At 46.8% G+C, this 24,158-nt stretch overlaps 1 protein-coding gene across 3 annotated transcripts in view; it reads right to left on the bottom strand.

Annotated features, from left to right (window-relative positions):
* kif3ca (kinesin family member 3Ca) overlaps nt 1-24,158 on the bottom strand; it is a 376,933-nt gene that overhangs the window by 54,494 nt on the left and 298,281 nt on the right. For all 3 annotated transcript variants that reach the window (XM_085996947.1, XM_085996946.1, XM_085996948.1), the window contains one exon: nt 8,379-8,497. In XM_085996947.1, coding sequence (XP_085853073.1) covers nt 8,379-8,497 — 119 coding nt within the window. The remainder of the gene's footprint in view (nt 1-8,378; nt 8,498-24,158) is intronic.

Below are 24,158 nucleotides of genomic sequence, written 5' to 3' on the forward strand. Positions count from 1 at the left end.
AATACTTGAAGGAGAAAAAATTGTTGGAATATGGGGAAAGAGCAGGGGAGTGGGATTGGTTTTCAAAAGAGCCAGCGCAGACCTGATAGGTCGAATTGCCACCTTCAGTGCTGTTTCTCTCCCATCTCCTCTCATGCCCTCTCCAAGCTCATCTGGAGACCCATCTGCTCCTTGATCCCATTCCCCCATAACTGCTGACCACCAGCCTACCTTTCTGCTCCCCATGCTGACTGATGTTGCAAATGGTTCCATCTCCACACTTACCTTTCAAAACTGCTGTCAGTGCTGCTCTCCTCAAAAAACCCACTCCTGACCACACTATACTTGCAAACTATCACTCCATCTCCAAAGTCCCTTGCATCTCTAAAGTTATTGAGTGTATTGCCGCCTCTCAAATCCATGCCCACCTTTGCTGTAACTCCGTTTGTATCTCGCCAATGAGGTTTCCGCACATGCTATAGCGCCAAAGCAGCCCTATTCAAAGTCACAAATGACACCCTCTGTAACTGTGGTGCATTATCCCTCCTTGTCCTCTCTGAAGCCACTGACATAGTCAATCATGCCATCTTCCTCCAATGTCTCTCCTTTGTTGTCCAGCTCAGTGGAAATGCGCTTGTTTAGTTCCACTCTTACTTATCTGATCATAGCCAGAGCATCTCCAGCAAGGGTTACATGCTGCTCTTTGATGACATCGTTTCACTCAGACACAGGGTCAGTTTCCACATATATGCTGTGGACCTAGCTCTCCACCACTTCTCTCAACTCATCTCCTCTTTCTGTGTTGTCAGACTGCTTGTCCAACATCCAATCTTGGATGAACCACAATTTCCTCCAACCCAAATCCTATCACCCGCCAAGTCATGCACACCCATCACCTTTCTCCTTGCTGACCTACATTGGGTCCTAATCCTTTAACATCTCAAATTTAAAATTCTAATTTTTCTATTTAAATCACTTCATGCCTCAATCCTTCCCATCTCTGTAACCTCTTCCAGCCCTGCACCTGCCCCCCACCACCCCCGAACTCTCCGTTCCTCTGACTTTACATAGACATAGAAACATAGAAGATAGGAGCAGGAGTAGGCCATTCGGCCCTTCGAGCCTGCTCCGCCATTCAATGTGATCATGGCTGATCATCCAAATTCAGTACCCTGTCCCTGCCTTTTCCCCACATCCCTTGATCCCTTTAGCCTCAAGAAATATATCCAACTCATTCTTGAATATATTTAATGAACTAGCCTCCACCGCCCTCTGTGGCAGAGAATTCCACAGGTTCACCACTCTCTGGGTGAAGAAATTCCTCCTCATTTCAGTCCTAAATGGCTTACCCCTTATCCTTAGACTATGACCCCTGGTTCTGGACTCCCCAGCCATCAGAAACATCCTTCCTGCATCTAGTCTGTCCAGACCTGACAGAATTTTATAGGTTTCGATGAGATCCCCTCTCAATCTTCTAGACTCCAGTGAGTATAAGCCCAATCGACACAATCTCTCCTCATACGTCATTCCTGCCATCCCAGGTATCAGCCTGGTGAATCTTCGCTGCACTCCCTCCATGGCAAGAACGTCCTTCCTCAGGTAAGGTGACCAAAACTGCACACAATACTCAAGGTGTGGTCTCACCAAGGCCCTGTACAACTGTAGCAAGACATCCTTGTTCCTGTACTTGAACCCTCTTGCTACGAAGGCCAACATACCATTTGCCTTCTTAACCGCCTGCTGCACCTGCATGCTTACCTTCAGCGACTGGTGCACAAGGACGCCCAGGTCTCTTTGCACTTCCCCTTCTCCCAATCTATTGCCATTCAAATAATAATCTGCCTTCCTGTTTTTGCCACCAAAGTGGATAACCTCACATTTATCCACATTATAGTGCATTTGCCATGTTTCTGCCCAATCACCCAACCTGTCCAAATCGTACTGGAGTTTCCTGACATCCTCCTCGCAGCTTACCCTCCCGCCCAGCTTTGTGTCGTCTGCAAATTTGGAGATATTACATCCAATTCCCTCGTCCAGATCATTAATATATATTGTGAACAGCTGGAGTCCTAGGACCGATCCTTGCGGTACCCCACTAGTCACTGCCTGCCACTCGGAAAACGACCCGTTTATTCCAACTCTTTGCCTTCTGTCCGCCAATCAGTTCTCTATCCAAGTCAATACCTTGCCCCCAATCCCATGTGCCTTAATTTTGCACGCTAATCTCTTGTGTGGGACCTTATCGAAAGCCTTCTGAAAGTCCAAATACACCACATCCACTGGTTCTCCCCTATCTATTTTACCAGTTACATCCTCAAAAAATTCCAGTAGATTAGTCAAGCATGATTTACCTTTTGTAAATCCATGTTGACTTTGTCCGATCCTGTCACTGCTTTCCAAGTGTTCTGCTATTACATCTTTTATAATAGACTCTAGCATTTTCCCCACTACCGATGTCAGGCTTACCGGTCTATAATTCCCCGCTTTTTCTCTACCACCTTTTTTGAATAGTGGGGTGACATTAGCTACCCTCCAATCCATGGGTACCGTTCCAGAGTCTATCGAGTTCTGGAAGATGACCAGTAATGCATCTACTATCTCTAGGGCCACTTCCTTTAGCATCTTGTGCAACCCCCCACTTTGCCATAACATTGGCAACTTTGTCTACAGGTGCCTAGGCCCCAAGCTCTGAAATTCCCTCTCTAAACTGCACTAACATCCTCTCCTCCTTTAAGATTCTCCTCATCCCTCCTAGGGTCTCCTTCTTTGGCTCGGCATCCATTTTTTGGAGTACACCTTGGTAAAATGCCTTAGGATATTTGTCTATGTTACAGGTGCTATATGAATGCAAGCTGCTGTTGTTTTAATAAGAGACTAAAACTGCCCGATTGCTATGAAATCAGACAACCAAGGTCCTGGGTGCCAAGAAGAACCTCCAGCCATTTCAAGAAGTTGTGTTTTCAAAACATTACAAATTTTGAACTCATCAAGGTCATTATTACTAAAGCACTTTTAAAATTGGAATATCAGGAGGAGACAGTAATTACTGCTGAACTTAGGATAACAGCAATAGTATTTCTGGTTTAGGTACCCAACAGAAAATGATGTACACAGATCCTGGGTTGTAATGTATATAATGTATACATACCTTAAGGGAGAGAACTACTTTTTACAGCTCCTGTATACTGTAGTACCAGCAGTGACTACACCTGTATATAAACCCTGAGTAGTGATCTGTACGGGTAGTTCTAGAGTAACCCTCATTCAGTAAACACCTGTTGAATCGTTCCCTGCAGTCTGATTATTGAAGGACACAACATTAAGATACACGGATCTAACATTGGCGACGACACAGATTCGAACCTACCTGCAACTCTGCATCACCTCCCAGGGATTCGCTCCTGGAGAACAGTGGAAGGAGGTCGAGTCCAGAAGCATGGGCGTCGACCACGGGCAACCGCCCAGTCATCCAGCGGAGATTTGAGCATCGCAGGGGAGGCTGTCGAGAGCCAGGCTTGGCTTTCCAGTCACGGTGGTCCAGCGAAATGGGCTGGCAACAGGTACTGCGCAGAACCTTCCCGGACAGCGGCGGCTAGAGCCCGACTGAGTGGCACAGAAAAAGGCCGAGCAGCGTCGACGGGGGAGAGAATGAGGGCAGAGCGCACAGGGCGCAGCCGGTGTTCAGGACCGAGCGGCGTCAACGGGGAGAGAGATGAGAGAGAGCAGAGCGCAGCCGGTGTTCAAGGGCCGAGCAGCGTCAACGGGGGAGAGAGGCGCGCAGGTAAACGCGAGGCGCTGCCATTGCCACGAGGACCGCAGAGAGCGGCATTGGCAGCAGCAGCGCACGAAACCCACAGAGCGTCGCCATTTGCCATGAGGACAGCCGAGAGCGGCGTTGGCAGCAGCGCGGGAGACGCCATTTTAAGCCGCAGCGGGGAAGAAAGGAAAGCGCGGGAGACACCATTTTAAGCCGCAGCGGGGAAGAAAGGAAAGTGCGGGAGACGCCATTTTAAGCCAGTCTAACCACACCCAAAAATGCCGAAGAGTGGCAGTATCACAGCGTTCGACAATGAAGTCGAAGATTGGACGACATATGTCGAATGCATAGAAGTATACTGCAAGGCGAATGAAGTGCCAGATGACAAGAAGGCGCTGGTATTGTTGAATTCAATGGGTGCAAAAATGTATGGCTTACTACGAAACCTAGTAACCCCAGAGAAGCCAGTAGAAAAGGATTTTGAAAACATAGTGTCAATCCTACAGGACCACTTAAACCCCACACCACTGCTGATAGCAGAAAGATTTAAGTTTCACAAAAGGAACCAGCATAAAGATGAAAGTAATGCTGAGTATTTAACGGAACTGCGCGAGCTATCAAAACATTGCCAGTTTGGAACGGGACAAGCAGATACTTTAAGGGACAAGTTTGTGTGTGGGCTTCAAAGTGAAGGAACCCAGAAACGGCTTCTATCAGAAAAGGATCTTACGCTGGACAAGGCTTTCAGCATTGCAGTATCACATGAAGCAGCCGCATGGGGCGCTGCAGAGATACAACGGAGACCGCAAGAATATGGCACAAATGAAATGTCATACGGAACAGTGAAGTGCTATCGCTGCGGCAGAACAACACACGACCATAATGATTGCTGGTTCAAGGACAAAGTGTGCAGACAGTGTGGAAAAGTAGGACACATAGCAAGAGTCTGCAGGTCGGGAAAGAAAACCAGCAGCAAGAAATCTCCACAGGAGAAGTACAAGAAGGTACATAAGGTGACGGAGAGTAGTTCAGACGAACAGAAAAGTGATACAGACTCCGGAAGCAAGGAGCTGGGTTGTCTGAAAGTACATAATGTGATCAAAACGGAGGATCACCAAACTATCTGGGTCACGCTCAAGATAGCAGGAGTCCAAGTGAAAATGGAATTGGACACAGGATCAGCCCTAACAGTCATAAACCGAAGGGACTACAAGCGGCTATTCTCACATATACCCTTGAGAGATACAAAGATTGTCTTGACGACGTACACGGGGAAAAAGTCTACCCCAAAGGAAAAATAAGGGTGAGCGTTATATATAACGGCAAGGAAACACCAAAAATGGACCTATATGTATTGCCAGATGGAGGACCACCACTACTAGGACGTGAATGGATCCGGAAGATACAGCTAGATTGGCATTCCATACAAGCACTGACTGTAGATGCCAAAAAGGATGACGACGTCACACCTGGACGACTGTCAAAAATGCTAACTGATGCACAAGAAGTGTTCCAGCAGGGACTCGGAACACTAAAAGGCATAACAGCGACGATCAAAATAGAGGAAAATGCAAGTCCAAAGTTTTTTAAGGCCAGACCGGTACCTTATGCGATCCGCCCAGCCGTCGAAGCAGAGCTGGAAGGTTTGGAACGTTCAGGAGCACTGTCCAAAGTGGACTGGAGTGAGTGGGCTACACCCATCGTTCCTGTAATGAAGAGGTCGTTGAGTAATACGCCTGGGGAACCAAAGAAGGTTCGCATCTGTGGGGACTTTAAGGTGACAGTGAACCCAATCCTTCACACTGCACAATATCCGCTTCCGCGGATTGAAGATATTTTTGCCTCGCTATCTGGAGGGAAACGCTTCACTAAGATTGATCTGGCCCAGGCGTACCTGCAAATAGAGGTAGAAGAAGCCTCGAAACAGTACCTCACGATCAACACTCATAAAGGTCTCTACCAATACAACCGGCTGGTGTTCGGGGTAGCATCAGCTCCGGCTATTTGGCAAAGGGCAATGGAACAAGTCCTGCAAGGGATTCCAGGGACCCAGTGTTATTTGGACGACATCCTGGTCACGGGCGAAAATGACAGTGATCACCTCGCCAACCTGGAGCAGGTGCTCACTAGATTGAAGGAATATGGGCTCCGAGCTAATCGTCACAAATGCGAGTTTTTCCAGAAGCAGATCTCGTATTGTGGCCACGTTATTGATAAAGAGGGGTTACATAAGTCCCCTGAAAAGATTGAGGCAGTAGTCAAGGCTCCAGCACCGGAAAATGTGTCACAACTGAGGTCGTTCCTCGGGCTGGTGAACTACTACCATAAGTTCTTGCCGAATTTGTCTACCGTGCTACACCCATTGAACACCCTACTGCAAACGGGGGTACCATGGAAGTGGAGTGACGAATGTAAACGAGCTTTCCAGAAGAGCAAAGCATTGATCACATCAAAAGAGGTGTTGGCTCATTTCAACCCAGCACTACCAATTCGGTTGGCGTGTGATGCATTACCCTATGGCATTGGAGCGGTGCTGTCGCACAAATTCCCGGACGGCTCGGAGAGGCCAGTAGCCTTTGCGTCTCGGTCACTAACCTCAGCCGAGCGTAACTACGCCCAGATTGACAGGGAGGCCCTCAGCCTAGTGTGGGGAGTGAAAAAGTTCAATCACTATCTGCACGGGCAGAAGTTCACCTTGCTGACTGACCACCAACCACTTGTCTCCATCTTTAATCCAAAGAAGGGCGTTCCGGTGATGACTGCGCAACGGCTACAAAGGTGGTCCCTTTTTCTAGGGGCGCACCAATATGATATCGAGTATAAAGGCACGAAACAGCATGGAAACGCTGATGGGCTATCACGCCTGCCACTACCTACTGTGGAGGAAGCACCAGCAATGGATCCTGTCAAAATATTTCATTTGACTATAATTGAATGCTTGCCAGTAACTAACGCTGGTATAGAGAAGGAGACCCGAAATGACCCGACACTGTCTCGGGTATATGATTTGACGGTGAAGGGATGGCCAGCACATGGCGACTCACTGTTGCCAGCATTCTCATCCAGAAGAGAACAGCTGTCAGTATGCCAGGGGACCTTGATGTGTGGATCCCGAGTGGTAATTCCACCCAAGTTAAGGGAGAGAGTGCTCAATGAGCTTCACGAAGGTCATCTGGGAGGGGTGAAAATGAAAAGCCTTGCTAGGGCTTATGTGTGGTGGCCGGGGATCGATCAGCAAATCGAGGACCTGACAAAGAGCTGTTCAGGATGCCAGAAGGTCCAAAATGCACCACCACATGCCCCTCTACACCCATGGGAGTGGCCCTCATCTCCATGGCAACGGGTGCATATTGATTTTGCTGGTCCATTCATGGACTCAATGTGTTTAATAGCCGTGGATGCGCACTCGAAATGGCCTGAGGTGATCAAAATGTCCTCCACCACCACGGAGAAAACTATTGCAGTCCTACAGACCATTTTTGCCAGGAACGGCTTGCCAGAGCAGATTTGCCACGATAACGGACCGCAGTTTGTGTCCGAAGAGTTTCGAAGATTTATGAAAAGGAATGGGGTAAGGCATTACACATCCGCCCCGTATCATCCAGCCACAAATGGATTGGCTGAGAGGTTCGTACAAACCTTTAAAAAAGCAGTAAAGGCCATGTGCGATGATGACATTCCACTGCAGCATAAGGTGGACAATTTCCTGTTAGCCTACAGAAATGCGACACATGCAGTCACCAACCAGGCCCCGGCCATGATGTTCTTTAACCGAAGGTTGAGATCTCGTCTGGATTTGCTCAGACCAAATGTACGAAGAGATGTTGAGAGTAAGCAATTCCAGCACATCAATGAGAAGCCGACAAGGAGCTTCAATGTAGGGCAACCAGTCTTGGCCCGCGACTACCGAACAGAGAAATGGCAACCAGGAATGATATGCACATGGCAGGGGCCACTAATGTACACAGTGGATGTTGGGGAGAACATTTTGAGACGCCATGCTGACCAGATCCTAGAGTCACAGGAACGAGTCAACCCCATGTCTTGGCCATACGTACCTGGTGAGGAACCCGACGTACAGGTCGCATCTATCTCAGAAACAATAGCATTGGAAGCTGATGAATCAACTGATGACAGGGTGCTAGAATCGCCTCCGCACCAAGAGCGAGACACTCGGGAAAGGCGTTATCCAGAAAGAATCAGGAAGCCTCCCCAGAGACTGAATATATGAATGGACTATTTTCATATAACATTGTATATTAAAAATGTTAATTGTTAAATGAGTATTATGGTACTGTTAATCTAAAAGGGGAGGAATTGTAATGTATGTAATGTATATATACCTTAAGGGAGAGAACTACTTTTTACAGCTCCTGTATACTGTAGTGCCGGCAGTGACCACACCTGTATATAAACCCTGAGTAGTGATCTGTAGAGTTAGTTCTAGAGTAACCCTCATTCAGTAAACACCTGTTGAATCGTTCCCTGCAGTCTGATTATTGAAGGACACAACATTAAGATACACAGATCTAACATGGGTAATGCCAAAAGAGAAACGTTTCTGCCATTTCCCCTCCTCCCCAGTGTTGTGAAGGAGGTCAGCAACTGAAGAGGTAAAGTCTCCATAGATATTGTAACTTACTTGAGTTTAAGCTCTCGTGTCAGTTCATTCTGTGTGTGCTCCAGGTCCTGTCGCCCCCTCACATGCTCATCCTGCAGATCCTGGATCTCAGCCTTCACAGCCTGAAGTTTGGCAAAGAGCTGTAATGGGACAATGAGAATGGGAGGAGATGGGAATCATTTTTCACCACTATTAATTACTTATAGCATGTGACATTCTGACCACATTTTAAAAGCAAAACATTATGGGCCGTATTTTGCCACCCCTACGGGTGCGTACGAGGTGCACACGCGCCCGTAGCGGCCACACAAGTTCCGGGTTTAGGCGTGCGAAGTGCATGAGCTAAAACCCAAAACTTGCGATGTGTCAAGAATCCTCTTGACAGTCCCTCCGCATCCCCGGGAGGTGGGCCCCTGTGGGTGGAGAGTTGTGCTATTTGCCTAACTTCCGCCCGCTGAATGCCTGTGAAATTCTTACACCTGGTAAAAGCAGGCGTAATAGAAAAATAACATTTTATCACTCATTTATACATTAAAAACCTTGTCCAATAAGGTAAGTTTATTTTTAGCCCTGTTAAAACATATTTTTAAAAAATTCAAAAAATTTAATTTCCGTTTAAAATATTTAATTAAATAGCATTTTAATTAATTTTAAATATGTAATTTAAAAAGAATTATTTTATGTGTTTGTGTATTTTTTAAGTGATCCCCACTCATACTTATGGGAGTTCCGTACGTACGGAATCCCCATAAGTATGAATGGGGGTTTCCTTCTTTTATTGGTTGGGCCGGCCCACGTGATCCTGGGGAGTTTGTGAACCGCCTGCGCCCGCGTGTACCCAAAGAGGCCCAGGATCGCAAGTCTCCATACCTCCCAGGCCACCAGGTAAATGCGTAGATTTTTTAACAGGTCGGAGGCATCCGCCCGCGGGAAGCCTCCGATCGCTAATTTTGGGCCTATGAATGGTGTCGTGAAAACTATTGCAATCTACAATGTGAGATGATACATCAAATTTTAATCTTTTTACACAGCACAAGGTATATAATTACAGAACCTATTAGTAATAATGCTGCATTTTTATTGTAAACTTTAATATTTTTTTCCCTGCAGATGCGAAGCATTTAACTGTTGACGAATTTATAGAAATGGAGCAGAATTTTGTTCAGCAGAATTACACAAAAACCTTCAATCCTGATTGCAGGTTCATTCCCAATTATAGTACCATAGCCATGCCGCTCATAGATTTGAACTGAAAGACAAAGCCAAACCAGCTAATCTGATCCTTCCATGTGGAAAACTCATTTGTAAAATTGAAAAATGCCTTATGTACAGACCCAATGCTAACCAAGATAGATTGTTCCCGAGAGTTTACTGTCCACATGGTAACAACAGACAGTGGCACTTGCGCTGTGTTGAGTCAGATGAATTACTGTGGGGAGGAGCACCTGTTCTTTTATGAATCAGTAAGCCACTGCAACAAGAAATACTGTACTCAGCAATTGAGAAAGAATGCCTCATTTGGGTACAGCAAAAGCTCTGGCGACACTTGTATGGGATTACTATTCTTAACAATTCCTGTCCAAGATAGATATGTCTTTAGAAACTTAATTAAGTGTTTTCTAATTACTGAGACCATAATTCATTGGTAAAGGATGCTGAGACATTTCTCAGCACATCTATTCTCTGAGGAATTGTCTGATGATATATTGTCTGATGAGAGGTAGTTACTTAAGAAGAATGTTAAAATATGATGAAGGTTGTTTTACATCATTATTTACATAATGAGCAATTGCCTGCTAGACTAGATGATGGATGACAGATAAAGATACTGCATAAATCTCCCAACTTTCAATAGTATGTGGGAAATTAACAAAAAATGATGGCAGCTGATTTGTTAACCGTGAGATTGGCAATGAGAAAAATTTAAAAGGGCATATTATGAGGTCTTCTCATAGCTTCATTAGCTAAATGCATCATCTCGTGTGGTACTGATCCACAAAGATCATACACATAACAGGGATTAACCCCAGACTGTGCTGAGTTAGCTGATTTCAGCTAGGAATGCAGTTGGAGAGTTATGATTGGTGCCTGTGCTCCCTGGGTTAGGGAAGGGAAAAGCCAATTAGGGTTGCTGGTGATGATCGCTATCGACTGACTTTTATAGATAGAAATAACCTGCGAATAGCTCCTCGATACTGATCATGACACTCACATTTAAAGCTCAGTACTAAAACGGCTCAAGTGTCTTTTCCCCCCACTCAGTTTGGGGAGCACTTCTTCAGATTGCAAGTTCACTCCAATGGCATTGTGCTAACTTTTACACTTGCTCACTTTGGTCTTCTCAGCTTTTCCACTGCAGCTGAGAGGATGGATGATGTGCACTCACATCCCCCACCAGTGCCATCCTGAGCCTAGAAACATAGAAACATAGAAGATAGGAGCAGGAGTAGGCCATTCGGCCCTTCGAGCCTGCTCCGCCATTCAATGAGATCATGGCTGATCATCCAAATTCAGTACCCTGTCCCTGCCTTCTCCCCATATCCCTTGATCCCTTCAGCCTCAAGAAATATATCCAGCTCTTTCTTGAATATATTTAATGAACTGGCCTCCACCACCCTCTGTGGCAGAGAATTCCACAGGTTCACCACTCTCTGGGTGAAGAAATTCCTCCTCATTTCAGTCCTAAATGGCTTACCCCTTATCCTTAGACTATGACCCCTGGTTCTGGACTCCCTGGCCATCAGAAACATCCTTTCTGCATCTAGTCTGTCCAGACCTGACAGAATTTTATAGGTTTCGATGAGATCCCCTCTCAATCTTCTAAACTCCAGTGAGTATAAGCCCAATCGACACAATCTCTCCTCGTACATCATTCCTGCCATCCCAGGTATCAGCCTGGTGAATCTTCGCTGCACTCCCTCCATGGCAAGAACGTCCTTCCTCAGGTAAGGTGACCAAAACTGCACACAATACTCAAGGTGCGGTCTCACCAAGGCCCTGTACAACTGCAGCAAGACATCCTTGTTCTTGTACTTGAACCCTCTTGCTACGAAGGCCAACATACCATTTGCCTTCTTAACCGCCTGCTGCACCTGCATGCTTACCTTCAGCAACTGGTGCACAATCACACCCAGGTCTCTTTGCACTTCCCCTTCTCCCAATCTATTGCCATTCAAATAATAATCTGCCTTCCTGTTTTTGCCACCAAAGTGGATAACTTCACATTTATCCACATTATAGTGCATTTGCCATGTTTCTGCCCAATCACCCAACCTGTCCAAATCGTACTGGAGTTTCACGACATCCTCCTCACAGCTTACCCTCCCACCCAGCTTTGTGTCATCTGCAAATTTGGAGATATTGCATCCAATTCCCTCGTCCAGATCATTAATATATATTGTGAACAGCTGGGGTCCTAGGACCGATCCTTGCGGTACCCCACTAGTCACTGCCTGCCACTCGGAAAACGACCCGTTTATTCCAACTCTTTGCCTTCTGTCCGCCAACCAGTTCTCTGTCCAAGTCAATACCTTGCCCCCAATCCCATGTGCCTTAATTTTGCACGCTAATCTCTTTTGTGGGACCTTATCGAAAGCCTTCTGAAAGTCCAAATACACCACATCCACTGGTTCTCCCTTATCTATTTTACCAGTTACATCCTCAAACAATTCCAGTAGATTAGTCAAGCATGATTTACCTTTTGTAAATCCATGTTGACTTTGTCCGATCCTGTCACTGCTTTCCAAGTGCTCTGATATTACATCTTTTATAATACACTCAAGCATTTTCCCCACTACCGATGTCAGGCTTACCGGTTTATAATTCCCTGCTTTTTCTCTACCACCTTTTTTGAATAGTGGGGTAACATTAGCTACCCTCCAATCCATGGGTACTGTTCCAGAGTCTATCGAGTTCTGGAAGATGACCAGCAATGCATCTACTATCTCTAGGGCCACTTCCTTAAGTACCCTGGGATGTAGACCATCAGGCCCTGGGAATTTATTGGCCTTCAGTCCCATCAATTTTCCTAACACCATTTCCCTACAAATACTGATTTCTTTCAGTTCCTCCCTCACATTAGACCCTATGTTCCCCGACATCTCTGGGAGGTTATTTGTGTCCTCCTTTGTGAAGACAGAACCAAAGTATGTATTTAGTTGGTCTGCCATTTCCTTGTTTCCCATTATAAATTCCCCTGATTCTGACTGTAAGGGACCTACGCTTGACTTCACCAATCTTTTTCTCTTCACATATCTATAAAAGCTTTTACAGTCAGTTTTTATGTTCCCTGCTAGCTTGCTCTCATATTTTATTTTCCCTTTCTTAATTAATCCCTTTGTCCTCCTTTGTTGACTCCTAAACTGCTCCCAATCCTCAGGATTATTGCTTTTTCTTGCCAATTTATATGTCCTCTCCTTGGATCGCATGCTATCCCTAATTTCCCTTGTTACCCACGGTTGAGTCACCTTTTTTGTTTTATTTTTATGCCAAACTGGGATGAACAAATTCTGTAGCTCATCCATTTGGTCTTTAAATGTTTGCCATTGCCTATCCACCATCAACCCTTTGAGTGCCATTCCCCAATCAACCCTACCCAACTCGCTCCTCAGACCATCGTAGTTTCCTTTATTTAAATTGAGGACCCTTGTCTCTGAGTCAACGACTTCATTCTCCATCTTAATGAAGAATTCGATCATATTATGATCGCTCCGACCCAAGGGGCCTTGTACAACAAGATTGCTAATTAATCCTTTCTCGTTACATAATACCCAGTCTAAGATGGCCTGACCTCTGGTTGGTTCAACATATTGGTCCAGGAAACCATCCCGTAAACACTCCAGGAATTCATCCTCCACAGTATTGTTACTAATTTGGTTGGCCCAATCTATATGTAGATTAAAGTCACCCATGATGACTGCTGTGCCCTTATTGCACGCTTCTTTAATTTCCCTTTTAATGCCATCCCCAACCTCCGCCTTACTGTTTGGAGGTCTATATACCACTCCCACTAATGTTTTTTTCCCCTTAGTATTTCTCAATTCTACCCATACAGATTCCACATCATCAGAGCTAATATCCTTCACTGCAATTGTATTAATCCCTTCTTTAACCAGTAATGCTACCCCACCTCCCTTTCCTTTTTGCCTATCTTTCCTGAATATCGAATACCCCTGGATGTTGAGTTCCCAGTCTTGGCCATCCTTGAGCCATGTTTCCGTAATCCCAACCAAATCATATTCGTTTACCTCTATTTGCGCAGCCAATTCATCCACCTTATTACAAATGCTCCTCGCATTAAGATACAAAGCCTTCAGGCTTGTTTTTTTAACGCTCTTAGACCTATTAGAATTATTATTTACTGTGGCCACGTTTGATTTAAACCGTTGATTTCTCTGACTGCCACTTTTGTTTTTCTCCTTCCTATCTTTTGCTTTTATCCCTGTTTTCCTTTCCTCTGTCTCCCTGCTCAGGTTCCCAACCCCCTGCCATTTTAGTTTAAACCCCCCCGAACAGTGCTAGCAAACCTCCCCGCAAGGATATTTGTCCCGCTCTGGTTCAGGTGCAACCCGTCCGACTTGTACAAGTCCTACCTTCCCCAGAAGCAGGCCCAGTGATCTAGGAAACTAAAGCCTTCCCTCCTGCACCAACTCATTAGCCACGCATTCATCTGTTCTATCCTCCTATTCCTATACTCACTAGCACGTGGCACCGGGAGTAATCCAGAGATTACAACCTTTGAGGTCCTACTATTTAATCTGCTACCAAGCTCCTTAATTCTTGCTGCAGGACCTCATCCCTCTTCCTACCTATGTCGTTGGTCCCAATGTGAACCACGACCTCTGCCTGTTCACCCTCCCCCTTCAGGCTTGTGTTTGCAGGAGTGCGGCATGGGGAAAACTAATTTACTGATTTTCTCCCTTTTCAGCACTTTTTCATCGCAACGCAGCTAAATACAGGAACTCAGCAAATTGGAAGACCAGTACTTTGGCACTAGATCTTGATGCTACAGTGTACCAATGCACATCCCACCATGATAATCTTCCCTAATTTCTATTAATCAGTACACTACTTGCTTTTTTAATTTTGCAATAGCCAGCAGTTGGCACTACATGTTTTATCACAGAATCACAGAATCTACAGTGCAGATAGAGGCCATTTCAGCCCATCGAGCCTGCACCGACATATATCCCACCCTATCCCCATAACCCCATGTATTTAATCCCCTAACACTAAGGGTCAATTTATCATAGCCAAATCAACCTAACCTGCACATCTTTGGACTGTGGGAGGAAACCGGAGCACCCGGAGAAAACCCACGCAGACACAGGGAGGATGTGCAAACTCCACACAGACAGTCGCCCGAGGCCAGATTTGAACCCGGGTCCCTGGCGCTGTGAGGCAACAGTGCTAACCACTATGCCACCGTGCCTCCCCCCACCCCCCCATGTTGACTATGCTGTAGACAAATGATATTCCACCCATGTTGGAGACAGCAGCAGTTCCTGCTTGGCTGGACTCCTGCTGTTATGCTTAAGTGAAAGAATGCCAGTGTGTGTCATTCTCTGGTGAAATATGTTCATTCTAAAGCTGTGTGGCTCCTGGTAGAAGCTCAGCCACACTCTAGCAGATGCTGTGCAGCTGCTAACAGCTACAGTACTTGTTATCTTTTTTCTTTGCTTACCCGGCTTTCTAGTAAATAATTCTGAGGGCCAAAGGGAGTTCGAAGGGGATATTGTTAAGATGATTGAATGGGCATGTAATGAAATCTGTTTGTCTTGATCCTGTATTCGTTTTGCACTCATGTATATTACCCTCCCCCACTGTGTATAGTTTCACTTCCTCTTTCCCGACTAACCTGGGAGGTTCCAGGTCTTGGCTCTTGGCTCCGCCCCTGACTTCTCTTACATAAAGATCCCAGGATCTGTATGACTCATTCCTGTGAACCAGTTGGCGTGTTGAGATGTTAGCTCTGATCTAAGTCATTAAAAGCCAACTTGTTTAAGTCTATAACTTCTAGCTTTGTGGTTATTGAAGGTCCATCAATTTTAATCACTAAAGAATACTAGGTTGGATCGACTCCTAAAACCAGAGCGTCTGGACTTGGATCCACATTCTGCTGAAGCATCAAATCAATTTGGACACTGGCTCAAATTCTTCGAACTCTTCGTGGGGGCCTCATCCGCTAGCGAGGTAGATAAACTGAGTCTACTGACTACTCGCGTAAGTCATCGGATTTATTCGTTCATCCGGGACGCCACCTCTTACACGGAGGCCATCACTATCCTGAAGGCCCAATACCAGAGGCCGGTAAACGAAGTGTACGCCAGACATCTGCTGGCTACACGCAGGCAGCGACCAGAGGGATCAATGGACGATTTCTTACAGGGCCTAAAGGACCTGGTCCGGGACTGTAACTGCAAGGCCGTGACGGCCAACGTGTACTCTGATGAATTGGTCCGCGATTCCTTCATCACGGGCCTCAAATCGAATTATATCCGGCAGAGACTGCTGGAGAAGGAGGTCCTGGACTTAAAAAAGGCAGTGGCCACTGCGCGATCGCTGGACGTGGCCCAGAGAAACTCTGACTCTTATTCTTCCGGCCATGCGGCCCTCACCGCCTCGTGCGTGCCGAGGGGGCCGCCATCTTGGAATCAGCCATCTTCCCCATCCAGGTCTCAGACCAGCTCTACGCCGCCGGAGTCCCCACACAGAAGTTCACCCAGGAGTCCTACTACAGCGGCAATGTCTCGAGGCCCGAAATGCTACTTCTGCGGCCAGGCCAAGCACCCCAGACAACGATGCCCAGCGAAGGACGTTACATGCTTCAAATGTAAGAAAAAAGGGGCATTTTAGCAAAGTCTGCAGGGGGAATCCGATTTCCAACTCCGTCACCGCCTCGTGCATGCTGTGCGGGCCGCCATCTTGGGATCCGCCATCTTTTCCCGACTCAACGGCCGCCCAGGGCCCAACAGTGGCTTCGATCACGGTGGATCAATCCAGGCCACACCCGTTGACAAAATGCATGATGGACATACAGGTAAACGGGAATTTAACGAAACGTTTAATTGACTGTGGGAGTACCGAGAGTTTTATCCACCCTAGCCTGGTACGGCGGCACTCATTAACGGTAACCCCTACACGGAGCAGAATTGCTATGGCTGCTAAGCCCCACACTTCGGACATTTTGAGCTACTGTGTGGTAACACTGACCGTAAAAGGCACGGACTACAAGGATTTTAAACTCCTCGTGATGCCAGAACTCTGTGTTAATGTAATCTTGGGCCTGGACTTCCAGTGCCACCACGAAAGTGCCACGCTAGCATATGGCGGGTCCCAGCCGCCACTCACAGTCTGTGGCCTATCAACCTTAAAAATCAGCCCGCCCTCTTTATTCGCTAATCTCGCTCCGAACTGTAGGCCCATAGCGGCCAAAAGTAGACGGTACAGTCTGGAAGACAGGCACTTTATCAAGGCGGAAGTGGACAGACTCCTGCGGGAAGGCATTATTGAATGCAGTACCAGCCCGTGGCGTGCCCAAGTAGTCATAGTTAAAAATAGCGAAAAGAAACGGATGGTAATTGACTACAGCCAGACTGTTAATATTTATACCCAGCTGGACGCCTACACTTTACCCCGCATATCAGAAATGGTCAACCAGATTGCGCAATACCGAGTCTTCTCGACTATCGACCTCAAATCCGCGTATCACCAGCTCCCCATTAGAACGGAGGACCGCCCATACACCGCCTTCGAGGCGAATGGGCGCCTCTACCATTTTCTCAGAGTGCCCTTCGGGGTAACAAATGGGGTCTCGGTCTTCCAACGTGAGATGGACCGCATGGTTGACGAGAATAAACTACAAGCCACCTGCCCCTATCTGGACAATGTCACTATCTGCGGGCACAACCAGCAAGACCACGATCTAAATCTTGCGAGATTTTTAAAAACTGCCCTAAAGCTGAATCTAACCTACAACGAAGACAAATGTGTCTTCAACACAACCCGTCTCTGTATCCTCGGCTGTGTGGTGGAAGATGGGGTAATTGGACCGGACCCTGACCGATTACGCCCCCTAAAGGAACTGCCCCTGCCACACAATCCCAAAGCTTTAAAAAGGTGCCTGGGATTTTTTTCGTATTATGCCCAATGGGTGCCCAATTACTCTGATAAGGCCCGACCCCTCATTAAATCGACGTCCTTCCCACTATCAGCTGAAGCTCGGGAGGCTTTCACCAGTATTAAACAGGACATTGAAAGGGCTGCAGTGTGTGCAGTGGACGAATGCATTCCCTTTCAAGTCGAAAGCGATGCGTCAGACTTTGCCTTAGCTGCGACCCTCAATCAGGCTGGGAGACCTGTGGCCTTCTTCTCCCGAACCCTTCAGGGACCTGAAATCAGGCACTCTTCTGTCGAGAAGGAGGCACAGGCTATAGTGGAGGCAGTGCAGCACTGGAGACACTACCTAGCCGGCAAACGTTTCACCCTGCTCACCGACCAGCGGTCGGTGGCTTTCATGTTTAATAACAAAGGGGGAAAATCAAGAATGACAAAATACTCAGGTGGAGGATCAAACTATCCACGTTCGACTATGATATTATGTACAGGCTGGGAGCCCTTAATGAACCCCCAGACGCCCTATCGCGGGGAATGTGTGCCAGCATTCATACGGACAAATTACAGGGTCTCCACAACGACCTCTGTCACCCAGGGGTCACCCGACTATACCATTTTATAAAGTCCCGCAATCTGCCCCACTCCATCGAGGAGGTCAGGGCAATGACCAGAGCCTGCCGCATCTGTGCGGAATGCAAGTCTCGTTTCTACAGGCCTGACCGTGCACACCTTATCAAAGCCACACGGCCATTCGAGCGCCTAAGTCTGGACTTCAAGGGATCCCTTCCCTCTGCCGACTGTAACGTATACTTCCTCAATATCATTGATGAATATTCCCACTTCCCCTTCGCCATTCCCTGCCCAGACATGACCAGTGCCACGGTCATCAAGTGTCTCTGTAATCTATTCTGCATGTTTGGCATGCCGAACTACATACACAGCGATAGGGGGACGTCATTCATGAGTGACGAGCTGCGCCAGTTCTTGCTCTCGAAGGGGATAGCCACTAGCAGAACCACTAGCTACAACCCCCGGGGTAATGGGCAAGTGGAAAGGGAGAATGCTACTGTTTGGAAGGCTGTCACGTTAGCCTTAAACTCAAAAGGCCTTCCGACCTCCCGCTGGCAGGAAGTCCTCCCAGATGTGCTCCACTCCATAAGGTCTCTGTTATGTACTGCCACTAACGCTACCCCTCACGAAAAGATGTTCGTTTTCCCCTGGAAATCCACCTCGGGCATATCTCTACCTGCGTGGCTGACGTCTCCGGGGACAGTACTATTGCGGAAGCACGCGAGAGGCCATAAAACGGACCCCCTTGTGGAAAAGGTACAGCTCCTCCATGCAAACCCTCAGTACGCCTATATCGAATACTCTGATGGGCGAGAGGACACTGTTTTCATAAAAGACCTCGCTCCCTCGGGGAGCGGAGAGAACGATGGGAGACTACCCGATGAAGACCTACACTACAAAGAGACAGGACGCCCAGAGGTATCAATACCCAACTTTAACCTGGAGGACACTGCAGATAACCTGGAAGACACTGCGGAGGCCCGGACAGTGGAGGAACCAGAATCCGCTCCCCTAGAGGCACCCCAACCGGCTTTGCACCGATCACTGAGAACTGCAAAACCTCCTGACAGACTCACTTATACCAACTTTTAAGAAACATCACCCCGATGGACTAAATCTATAGAAGGGGTGAATGTAATGAAATCTGTTTGTCTTGATCCTGTATTCATTTTGCACTCATGTATATTACCCTCCCCCACTGTGTATAGTTTCACTTCCTCTTTCCCGACTAACCTGGGAGGTTCCAGGTCTTGGCTCTTGGCTCCGCCCCTGACTTCTCTTACATAAAGATCCCGGGATCTGTATGACTCATTCCTGTGAACCAGTCGGCGTGTTGAGATGTTAGCTCTGATCTTAGTGATTAAAAGCCAACTTGTTTAAGTCTATAACTTCTAGTTTTGTGGTTATTGAAGGCCCATCAGGGCAAAAAAGTAACAGATGGAATTCAATGTCAGTAAATGTCAGGTGGCACGTTATTGTAAAAAAAATACTAATTATACTTTGGGAAAAGCTGGGTGATGTGGAAGAGCAGAAGGGTTTGAGGGCTCAGTTCCCAAAACATTAAAAGCTACACCTCAAATGGATAAGGCCATAAAAATCTAATGGAATACTAGATTTTATGGGAACTTTAGTAAGACCACAGTTGGAATTCAGGTGTCAGCCTTGGCTCAATGGTAGCACTCTTGTCTCTTGAGTAGGGCTGATACTTCAGTGCAGTACTGAGGGAGTACTGCACTGCTAGAGGTGCTGTCTTTCAGAATGAGACATTAAACAGAGGCTCCGTCAGCCCCTAAGGTGGATATAAAAGATCCCATGGCACTATTCGAAGAAGAGCAGGGGAGTTCTTCCCAGTGTCCTGGCCAACCTTTATCCCTCAACCAACATCATTAAATCAGAATATATGCTTATTTGTCTCATTGCTATTTGTGGGACTTTGCTGTGTGCAAATTGGCTGCTGGTTTTCCCTATATTATAACAGTGGCTACATTCCAATGAGTAATTCATTCACTGTGAAGCATTTTCAATGTCCTGAGGTCATGAAAGGTGCTTTATAAATGTAAGTAATTTCTTTACTGTGTGTAGTTTTGGGATCCACACAACAGGAATGATATTGAGGCAACAGAGAGACTACAGCAGATTCATTAGGATGCTGCCTGGTATGAGGAAATGTTAAGAAAGACTTGAAAAATTGGGACTCTTTTATACAACCGGGAGATTACAGGGTGATTTGATAGGGGCGTTTAAAATTATGAAGGGCTGGATAGAAATAGATTATTTCCAGTGATTGGTGAGTCAAAATGAGAAGATGCCGATATAAGATTAACTGTAAGAGTTAGGACAGAGAGCATGTGAAACTTTTTTTTATACAGAGGGTTGAGAGGTTGTGGAATTCACTAGTGGAGTTAGTGACTGAAGCAGAGTCCATATCAACATTTAAGAATAGGTTTTGAAGTGGAGTCATTAATATTATGCAGGCAACAGAGTAACATCATTCATTGTCCTATCAGCAGGGCATCATCATCACCATTCCACGGATACGTTTATTGTCACTGCCAAATTTTCTCTTTAAGAGGTACATTTGTGCAGTGTGGTTGTACCTCCTGCTTTGTCAGTCTCACCCCTTTCCATGATCTGGTAGACACTTGTAAACTTGCCAACCCTGTTGGTGATCTTATAGTTAGCCACTATGCTCTTCAAGGAATGTCTACTGTCTTCTAGTTTCATTAAATACAGCGAGTATGAAGAATATTGGGAAGATAGATTCATTCCTCTAAGACTCCTACAGGGTCCTCTGCTGAAGTATGTTATTTATTCCAATAGTTCATAAATCCCATCTCTAGGTTCACTAGTTTTATGTAACTGAGTAATTATAAACAGAAACAATTTGTATTTAAAATGGGAAAGCAAATTGAAAGAAGAGCAAAGATTGTATGCAATTGAGTTCTTCAGTAGGAATCTACAGCTCCATTGAATTTACTGCCATTCTGGACTAATCAAAGGTGATGTAGGGGCTGGAAACTATAAAAGCCTATGGGCGCTGAAATTCTGGGAAGGTTCCATTGGTTGCCCGCCATAACTCCACTGGGAGACCAGTAGAAACACCAGCAAAACAGTCGAGAGCCAATTATGCCGGGTCTCCACTGTTTCGGGAGTTTCCTCAATGCCTTGTCTGCCACTTACAAGGCAATGACATGTAAGGACAGGGCCAGGGGCGGGGACTCCATCTGCCAGAGTTCCCGCTCCTGGGCCCAGAAATTCGGCTACTTACCGCCACCCGTTAGTGCTGGAATCCTGGTGAAAAATGGCGGCCGCCACGCTTGAAGAAGGCCTTAACATCCGTGGAGAGAGAAAAATAGTTCACGTCTCAGGTCGAGATGCTGCCTGACCTGCTGAGTATTTCCAGCATTTTATGCTTTTGTTTCAGATTTACAGAAGCCGCTCACAGAGGGAAGAGGAAAACGCAGAAGAGGAAGACGCAGAAGGAGGAAAGATGCAACCCAGACAGCTCCTTTCTGGCTGGGATACCAGTGACCACAACCCCAATTCCCCTTTCAACATTAGTCCCACACCTTATCTTCCCTCTGTTACTGACTGTCACAGTGTCCTCTTTGCCACAATGCTGAAATAAAAGCCACCACAAAGCAAACTTTCCAATCCAACTTTATACATCTATCCATCCAATATGACATCAAGAAATCAACTCATCAGCCTTATACATTCCCTTAGTGACAGTCTTGTGTGTGCCTTTGCCGACCTTACTGATGTCATGCAGTGCTACCCCAGTGGCTGCAGCATGGCTGGTGGAAGGCTGCTGACTTTCAGTAGGGGACACTGCAGATGGCCTTGCTGGTTGACCTTGAGGAGCTGGTAGCTGGGAGTGTCAAATCAATCGTCTTCTTCTTGTTCTTCTTCACTCTCCTCTCCCTCTTCTTGGCCAACCACTGGCTGGGCAGCCTGCATTTCTTGGGTGTGTAAAATGAGGAAGGCACAAGGATGGTGTTGTGGTGAGGGGAGGGCGGCAAAGCAAGAGGTGCATGCGAGAAGGAGGATAATGTATGAAGATATCAGCATCTTGTATCCTTTCAGCCCTGCCACTGGCCAAGGGCTCAGCCAAATCCCTGCCAAGAATGGCCAGCACGTCTCCTCCAAGGGGGTGAGGTGAAGCTAGGAATGGGAGGTGTGCCTCGTGTTTAGTATAGACTATTGGTAGGTAGTGATTGGGGGGCACAGGGGAGTTGTGCATTGAGAAGTGTGTGAGGCTAGTAGTGCAGTTGGTAGGAGATGTATTCAGTGACCTTGACCACTGGTCTGAGGTCATGAAGCTTCTTTGGGCATTGGAGCCAGGTCGTGGGGGCAACACTGCTGAGAGTGACAGCCTTGGTGATGTGGTGCCACATTCTTTTTTCTGGAGGGCCAATTTACCGGTCCTGCCAGCGCCACCATTTTCAGTGGCCATTAACTCCGGTCCACGGTAGCACCGTCTGGTTTTTACTGATATCGAATTTCTAGGCCCCGATTCTCAGTGGGGAGCCAGCATTCTAGCGGCACCCGATATACCACAACTGGAAGTGTAATTACATCCGAAGGAGTGTACATAGATCTCACCAGTGGAGTTCAGGTCAGGCAATTAAGGATTAGCAGATATATTTCAGAAGGAGCGGTGAACTGGAAAAGAAAGAAGACTTGCATTTATATAGCGCCTCAAAGCATTTTACAGCCAATGAAGTACTTTTTGAAGTATAGTCACTGTTGTAATGTGGGACACGCAGCAGCCAATTTGCACACAGCAAGCTCCCACAAACAGCAATGTGGTAATGACCCGATAATTTGTTTTTGTGATGTTGATTGAGGGATAAATATTGGCCAGGACACCGGGGATAACTCCCTTGCTCTCCTTCGAAATAGTCCCATGGGATCATTTACGTCCACCTGAGAGTGCAGACGGGGCCTCAATTCATCCAAAAGATGGCACTTCCGACAGTGCAGCACTCCCTCAGCACTGCACTGGAGTGTCAGCCTAGATTTATGTGCTCAAGTCCCTGGAGTGGGACTTGAACCCATGACGTTCTGACTCTGAGGCGAGTGGGCTATCCACTTTTTTTATATATATATTTATTGAACATTAAAAACATTTACAACGTCGTGATCATTCCATTGTATCATACAAATCCATTCTGCTGCTCTGCACAGCCATTCCTCCACCATATATTAACATCAAAACCTGAACATATACTAATCTACTGTACTTTAATAATTGATCAGTAATCATGACTCCAAATAAGGGAAGTGTGCCTGATAATTCCCCCATCATTTAATGTCTGGCCCTTCCCTCCTCTCATGCTCCTCCCCAACGTTTTGGGCAGCTGTTGCTTTCTCCTGCAGCCTCCGGCTCTTTTTCACCTCCTGTTTGAACCTTCCCTGCAATTTCAGCCTCTTCCTTACATTAGGTTTGGGCCAAGGAGCTGCCCATTCCCTCCTTCTGCCCATCACTAACCTTTCCCTTTCCACACCTTGCCACCCCAACCCCACTTCCATGTCTCTGTCCCCCTCTGACTCCTCACTCTCGAGTTCTTCTGTAACCTCCCATTCCTGCTCCCTGTCAGATACATAGGGCTGGATTTTGCCAGGCCCGAGGAGATGGGAATGGAGGCGTGTGGGGTGTAAAAATTGCAAAAAGTGGTGGGCGGGCGGGCCCAACCCCGCCTCCATGCAATTTTCCCAAATGCGTGGTTTCTGATCCCGTCTCCGTCCTGCCTCCAAGAGGCGGGATAGGCTCTTAAGGCCCTTAACAACCACTAAATTGCCTCTATAATCCCATTCTGAGAGGCCTTTCCGATTTTAACATGTTTCCTACGTGATTCACGTCTCCTCTGAAACACGACGGTGAAACCTGGCAGGAGCACAATTGGATTGCTGACTACAAGCTGCAGCTCCACCATTAAATAGGAGATTTGATCAGTCATCATTTGCAGGTGGCAGGACTTTGTTGTCTCAGGTCTGGGGGAACTTTTAGCAGGCATAACCATAGCTGTGGAAGTTTGGAGCCTGACACCCATCTCCAGTGTGACCTCCTGGGAAACCCCTCTCGCCACATTGACTGAACGCTTCCTCAACTGA

The sequence above is a fragment of the Somniosus microcephalus genome, chromosome 9 (genome assembly GCF_052327205.1).
Source record: "Somniosus microcephalus isolate GS21.2 chromosome 9, FLI_Smic_1.0, whole genome shotgun sequence".
NCBI classification, from domain to species: domain Eukaryota; kingdom Metazoa; phylum Chordata; class Chondrichthyes; order Squaliformes; family Somniosidae; genus Somniosus; species Somniosus microcephalus.